The following is a 7,603-nucleotide window of genomic DNA, read 5'->3' as shown; positions in this document are numbered from 1 at the left end:
GCGGCCCGAGCTTGAGGGGACTTCCTCCACCCCCCGAAAAGGAGGAGGAGGCGGGAGGGCGTCCGAGGCTGCTGCGTGGACCTGGCGATGATCGCCTCAGGGAAGCACCGGCCCGGCGGAGGGCGCGGGAAGGGTTAGCGGTCCCCGCAGCGACCAGGGGAGATTGGTAGCTCTGGGGTCGGTGATGGAGAACCCACGTCGAAGGCATCTCCATCATCGGCTTTCTGAGGACGTCGTCCTTGGCTTTACATTTTGCTTTGTCTTCTAAATAAAATGAGCGTCCCGTCTTCCTGAGCAGATATTCGGGAAAGCTCCGGGGAGGAAGCGGGAGATGGAGTCGTTTGTGCCTCCGCGCTCAGGTCGCAGGAGGCTGCAGAGGGCGAAACACAAGGCCCCAGTCCCCGCACCTGGCACAGCCGGGGAGCGCAGTCAGAGCGAGCCCGCCCTCCGCGGCCCGGGAGCGGATCCCGACGGCCGGTGCTGCCCGTGCTGGGGCATGAGCCCCACCTGAAGCCTCTCGCCGGGGCGGTAGGCGCGGGCATACCTCCGGTCAGGAGCATTTTTTAAATACCCAGCTGGAAGCCCGCCTGGGCTTCCAGCTCCTCCGTACCCAGCAGAGAGCGCCCGTCGGGGGCCGGCCCCGCGCGGAGCCCGCACACCCCCGCAACCAGCGCCGCTGCGGCGCCGGCCGGCGGGAAGGAGGGAGGGAGTGCGGGGAAGCAGCCCCGCTCCCCCCGCGGAACTCACCCCCCCCGGTGCCGGGCGGGGGGGCGATGTAGCGGGAGGCTGAGCGGGCGGCGGCCCCGGCTGCGTCAGAGATGTGTAAACACCGCCGCGGTGCCCGCCGCTATTTAAGGGGCCGGGGCTGAATCTCCCCTGACTTCCCTGCCTGGGCACACACGGGACTCGCTACTCCCAACTCGAGTCGGACCTTGGGAAACCGCAGCGGAAAGGTAGGGAGAGCCTGTCACTCTCCTCTGACGGCACCACTGCTGGGTGGGGTGGAGGGAGGCAAAGGAAAGGGGGATGCCTGGCACCTACCTGTGCGGCGGTTCTGAGGGCATCCCGCTGTTTGCCGGGCGAAAAGCACCGGGGCCGCCGGGGAAAGAGTGATTCCGGACGCTCCCGACGGGCGCGGTCCCCAGCGCGGGGCGCGGGATGCGGGGAGAGGTGGTCTGGTCGGCGGTGGGCTCCCCACCGGGCAGGCTGGGAAGGGTAACAGCCAGCGGTGGTGAGTTGTTGGCTTTGGAGTCGATAGCATGGACATGAATACATGTGTGTGTGTATGTAAAAAATACAGGAGTCAGGGAGGTTGAAAGGATGCAGCTCACCTTCCGTTTCTAAATACCCAGCCTAGATGGGTACATCACTAATAACCACGCCGGGGTGATCTTATGAGCTTCTTCATTCATATCCTAACAATACTTTAAAACTGCCATGTTTTATACATCACAAATGTTTTCAATCTAGTGTATGTGTTGAGCAAATAAACCTAATTTTATCCCCTTTTAAAATTAAAATGTTAGGTTCAGTGTACTGTTAAAGCACTTAAATGATTCAAAAATTTTCATATAGCTGGGATATTTCATGTGTATTTACAAATGGAAATGACCCCCATAGCATTAGTTTGTTTCTCCTAATAACTGGGAGTAATTTCTCTGTTTCCAGAAAAAATACTATTTCAGCTTATGTGATAAAACAATTTAGTAAACCAACATTGTTTTGCTTCGTACATGTTAAAATCTGAATTCTCTGTTTTATATGAAGAAGATTAACAAGTTGCACTTTATTTTTTATGGCTTTTAACTAAACACCTTTTACCACATCAGCTATTAGATCAAATGCTTCGTGGCAGGGGTGTTAGATTTTGCTTTTTCTTTCCTTGGGACAAGTTTTTGTTTTTACTTTTTGTTTATGATGAGATGAAACCTCTTGAACACTGAAGTTCAACTCAGTGAAGGTTGGTAGAATATAGGCTCTTCATAGGACTTGTCAAAACTGAGTACCTGTAATAAGAGCAGGTTTTAGTACAATGGCAAAATACCGAAATGTTTGAACCCTAAGATGTTTTTTCACAGAGATGGATTCATCTCACTTAAGTTTTTATGAAATACAACTTCCAAAAAATAAAAGCAAATAAGAATTGAGTAGACTAGGGAGACATAGCACACACCACACCAGAAGAAACAAAATTAATTAATTAACTGTATCTTCCTCTTATCAACGGATATTTAGCTATTTATGTGTTTTGCAACTTAAGACAGATCCCACAGCTAGCTACATTAAAAAAAGCCCAACACAACCCCGATTTGCTCAGAAACCAGCACCCCCAACAGCAGAAGAGGTTAGGGACAGCATACAACATAGTACATCTGGTTGTTTTAATAGCCTTTTGTTCCCTTCCTCCCCAGCGATGTACGGCGGTATTTGCATCTGTGTGTTCCTGGCTGTGCTCTCGGTGAGCTGTTTCGGACAGCAAGCCGTGGGCTCGCACAACGGGAATCCACTGGCTGCTGAGCTTGAGCAGAGCTTGACAGAACATCACCGGCACATCCGCGCCCCTTCGTCCACCGGGCCGCTGAAATCCATGGCACGGCTGGATGGAAGCATCGACCAAAGAGCCAACATCGGCGCCTTGCTGGCCAAGTATCTCCAGCAAGCCAGAAAAGGTACTGGATATAGCCTGCTCACTGTGCTACCTCTGTGTCGGTGGCATTTCCTGCAGGGACACCTAGGTGTTAAGATAACCCCCTCATCATCTAACATGATTCCTAGAGAAGATAGGACTTAGATTTTGCCTGATTATTCCTGAAGTAGAGAGCTTTCCTTTATTTACTGCAAAACTCCTCCAAAAAAAAAATTATTTGTACATAGCAGCCACTGACAGTGTCATGTACAGGTAACTGAGGAAGATGTCATCTACCTGTCAGGCTATAGTCCAGTTTTTATTTTTAACTACTATTTTCATAGTCTTATTATTTTGTTGGTATTTTCAGTATGTTATACCTCATATAAAATACAGTAATTACATTTTCTTCAAACTTTTTCATTTAGCTAAACTCCTCTCTCCCCTTTTTAAATTTAGAAGAACAGGAAAACTTTACTGAGCATAAATACAGACCAAATATCTAGCCTCACCTCAATCAGAAATACCTGTACCAGGGAAATCTTCTGAGTATTGGATTTTTCATATATTTGTTCCCAGAGGAAATTACAAAAGTGTGAAAGCTTTTGAAGCATCAAAATTCATGTTTATCAGTGCAATAACTAAAAGCAGTGATAAGTAAAAGCACATTTCCTTCAAAACATGTCAATTGCTGATAGGGTTTTGGTCTCAGGCAGCCTGGGAACGCAACTTTGCAGTTACTTAAAACCTCCATGGCACTGTGTAACAAGGACATGAAGCACCAGTAGAGTAATGGTATTAAAGGGCTTAATTCTTATCATGAGATTTATTAATTACTTGAGGAAACAATTGTATTACATTGGAGAAAGAGTAAAGCTGTCCCTGCTGACATCTTGTAGTGTATATTTTATACAAGCCGAAACACGTGCCATCTGTGCTACTAGTAAAAATGAGGGCTCAAAATCATTGACCACTGAAACTTGCCCAAGAAAACATTTTTCCTTTTGAAGTGGCTCATCTCTGTATTGCTCTGTATCTCAACAGAGTTACACTATGGGCAGTTTGACTTCCAAGCTCAACAAAAGCCACTACACAAATTTTGTTTACTTGTGGAAGTTTCACTCCAGTCTGTCCCTTGTATTGCAGGGAAAGAGGGCATCTAAGAAGGAAGGAGGACTTCAAGAGAAGCCAGTAATTAGGATTACCTGGACATACAGACATTGATAAATTAATTCACTCCCAGCCCTAAACTGTGCTTAGGATAAAGTTCACTTTATATAAGGAAGAGCTTTCTCTGCTCCTGTGTCTCCACACAATGCAGATCATTTAACCCTTGCCTCTTGATAGCTTCATTGCTGACCTCTATGCTAGGCAAAGCCCTATGCTTATCTTTGGTGGTCTGCAATTAAGAGATGCTATCTGCATTTTTATGCATCACATATGCAGCCATACACACTCATCTGTGTACCCAGAACAGAGACATATTACAAACAACAGAAAAAGAATAATTTTCAATGGAACCTGAGAGATTTCATCTTATGTTAGCAATTTGCACAATATCCATTAAGGAACTTCTTTTAGCAGTTCATACAATTTAAAGGAAAGAGAATTCAGATATGAAATTCGTTAATTGAGTGCTACTCTTAAAGCTGTTATTGAATAAGGATGTTATTGCAGGAGTCTACAAAGCAGAGTCCTTGTTACCTTTCCCCAGTTTAGTCATTGTTGCCCACCTACATGGAAACAGAACACTTTGTTCTAGTTTGTGTATCCATTATATACTCTTAAGTACCTGGCTGACATTTCCAAACAGTTTAACCAGATGAAGTGGAAAAAAATCCCTTTGGATTTAAGATGTCTTTTTGATAAGTATTAATACGAAGGAGAATTTTCTAAATATGTGTTATTGACATATATAATTCACTCTACGAAGTGTCTGCTAGCAGATGATGGAATCCTTGTGATGTGACTAGGCCAGCTGGACTCTGGTTTGTAGATGTTGCTCATTAGAGAAGATTCAGAGGGACAAAAACTATTTACTTAATTTATAACGATGTATACAGTGTTCCCATTGGAGCATTATATTCTCATTTAACATGAAGGTTCTGGGCAGCACTTCAGAAATATCTGCAGAACGCTCTGTATTGGTCACTTCTAACCTGTCTAAACCATAACACTCAGTAGAAAATTCCATTTAGGGGGAAAGAGAGTCTGGGCTTTTGCTAGTGTTACCAGACACCAGTGGTGGCGTTTGCCCTTGTGATTAATAGAAATGCTGATTATTTACAGCATTTCCAGGTAAAATGGTGAGAGAGTTCAGTTCTCTGAAAGAGTTAGGGCTTGATGGCAGCCTCGTAGGTGAGCTGCTACAATTTTTGAATATGTTTGCTGTACACTGATTCTGCAGTACCCACAGGAAATCTCCAGTGGTCTGAGAAAAGGTAATTAAGGTGCTGGTAAGAAATAAACACTGTTTGTGACTCAAAGTTTCAGTTATATTCCTCTGCAGGCTTTCAGCATGAATCTGGCATGAGAGATGGTGTAGCTATCTAGTCAGCAACATGCATATTTACTATTGTCTAAGGAGCCCTTGCTAGAGCAGAGCATAATGGCACCAGGGGAGCCTTTACAGCCCACAGGTCACGGCACAGGCTCAGATGTCTCTTAAGCACCAACATCTGAGCGATGGTTCTGTGCTGTCTTAGCCCTGACTGGTTATAATGTTAAGGAGCCATTAACTTAATTACATTTTTTTGAATTATGAATGTGAATTTCTAGGGTTTTTGAGCATTTAATGGTAGACATTCTTTTCTAGAGATAATTAAATTTGTTGTACTTTTGTTCTAGGTAAATGTCTTACACACGGCGCTTTTTCTGTTGTTTTTGTACCTTCAGCTCTCCTATCGCTCTACAAACCCTAACAAAACAATGCAGTTGCTTTATGTTTTAGTGAGTCATGTTCATTATAAATCACTACGTGAGGAAGACCTTGAAATATAAAAGCACAGAGTCCCCAGGGTTTCTTCAAAACACAAGAAACTGTAAGCAAGGGAATTGTGTAGATTTGGATCTGTGGGATTTTATTTGGGCTTCTTTTCCTTTTCAGTTCAAGTATTCCCCAAGCCTCAGTCTGCACTGAGTATATTGAATCTGTTCCTCACTCAAGGCTTAATATAATCTAATTATTGGCATGTGTCAATTTTATCTGTTTTCAGGGAGTACAGACAGAAGTAATTTACCTTTCCCTGCATTTTTTAGTTACATCACATAATGATGTGAAAATAGAGGATTGTAGCCCTTTTTTTAAAGCATAAATTCTACTTGCAAATAATTTCTCTTTGATGCCTTAAGCAAGGAAGACAGAAAGGATAAGGCAAGATCATAGATCAGCATCTGACCTTGCTGTGAACAGAATTATGAAGGATTTGGATAAGCTGTTAAAAAATCACCGACATAGTAATAAGCTCTGTATTATTCCAGCAATAGGTATCTTTAGCCAGAAATTCCAGATACAATTTTCTCCATTTTAAAACTATTCTCACTTCTCCACAAAACCTGGGATTGATAACTTTACCCTGCTTGTTACTGAACTTGCACTGTACTTACATCTATATCTCTTTAAGCAATGTGGGACTGTGGTGTCTCAGGCTTCAGCCTGCTCTCAAGAAGAGGGTTATTTTGCATCTAGATCAACTCTCCCAATACCAGCAAGCAAGCATAGAGCCTTATAAGGAAGAGTGCAAAATGGTTTGGGCTCTCTAGTGAAAAAGGAAGGAAAAAGGAATAATGCATCCATACTCCTTCCTGGCAGACAGTAGCAGAATGCTTCTGCAGCAGGAAGGAGAAAATGATCTGTTTATTTTGCAATAAAAAAATCCAAGCCACTTTAAGGACCTTACCAGTAATATTTCTCTTGATGTTTTCTCCAATGACACAATACAGACCATGTAATACAACTGTTATATCCAAGAGTTTCCATTATTGCAGACATCTAAGTACAAAACAGATCAGAAAATGGGTGAACTTGCATAATATGTCCACTTACTCTCTGTTCTCCCAAACATTTTTTCTTAAGGTTCCACTGGAAGACTCTCAGTTATGGGAAACAGGGTACAGAGCATTGATCCTACTCACAGGATAAATGACAGAGACTACATGGGCTGGATGGATTTTGGACGCCGCAGTGCTGAAGAATACGAGTACTCTTCCTGAAGAACAGCAAACTATAGTAACAGAAAATCACACTCCCATGTCTGTACAGAAAGAGAGAAATCAATTTGTTGTCCTCTTCAAATCAGTGTTTTAAAATATTTAAAATCATGTATCTGATGTAAATTTTTCTGTAAGACTATTCAATGCAATATATACATATGCAGAATTTTCCAGAAAATGTTTTCTTTCTTTTGTGGTTTCTCATACATTGATACTATATTAAAATGATTTCACTTATCCCTTCTTGTCCTGTCACTGCATGTTGCTGGTGTCTTATTATAAAGAGAGGCAGGAAAATGCCTTCATTCTGCAATGTACATATATTCCATGCGTTGAGTAGTCACACATTATCCCTTTTTCAGGGAAATCTTGTGTCAGTCCCAGTCGCTTTGAACTCTAGGGAACTTGTTTAAATATAAACACAGCAGCACAGTACTGCCAGAAGATACCAGCTAAATTCATGGCAACCCCATTTGAAAAGGACTGAGTTACACACTGGCCCACATGTTTGTAGTGAATAGCCAACAGTGCTGAAACTAAAAGAAAAAGAGGAATGACACCAACATGTTTCATCTTCTTGGCTTATCTATTTTCTATTGTGAACTCAATGTGAAAGTTCTGCTGATGGCTGCGAATCACAGAATAAACAGACCATTTTCTGCTGTGTGGTGAGCCAAGCATTCATTTGGGGAGAGGGTGAAGACAGGTCCCTGAACAGAGCAGGTGAACCTGAGCGGGAGGAGATATTGGAGCAGTCTAGTCACA

The 7,603-nt window shown here is 43.3% G+C and overlaps 1 protein-coding gene across 1 annotated transcript; it reads left to right on the top strand.

Annotated features, from left to right (window-relative positions):
- Nucleotides 1-812: 812 nt before the first annotated feature.
- On the top strand, nt 813-7,090 carry CCK (cholecystokinin). Its single transcript, XM_051789083.1, has 3 exons — nt 813-953; nt 2,412-2,669; nt 6,702-7,090. The coding sequence occupies exons 2-3, from the start codon at nt 2,414-2,416 to the stop codon at nt 6,836-6,838; spliced, it is 393 nt and encodes a 130-aa protein (XP_051645043.1). The 5' UTR covers nt 813-953; nt 2,412-2,413; the 3' UTR covers nt 6,839-7,090.
- The last annotated feature ends 513 nt before the right edge of the window (nt 7,091-7,603 follow it).

The sequence above is a fragment of the Manacus candei genome, unplaced genomic scaffold (genome assembly GCF_025592945.1).
Source record: "Manacus candei isolate 608988 ecotype Guabito, Panama unplaced genomic scaffold, ASM2559294v1 h1tg000026l, whole genome shotgun sequence".
In the NCBI taxonomy this organism is placed as follows: Eukaryota; Metazoa; Chordata; class Aves; order Passeriformes; family Pipridae; genus Manacus; species Manacus candei.
This window is presented reverse-complemented; position numbering and strand designations above follow the sequence as displayed.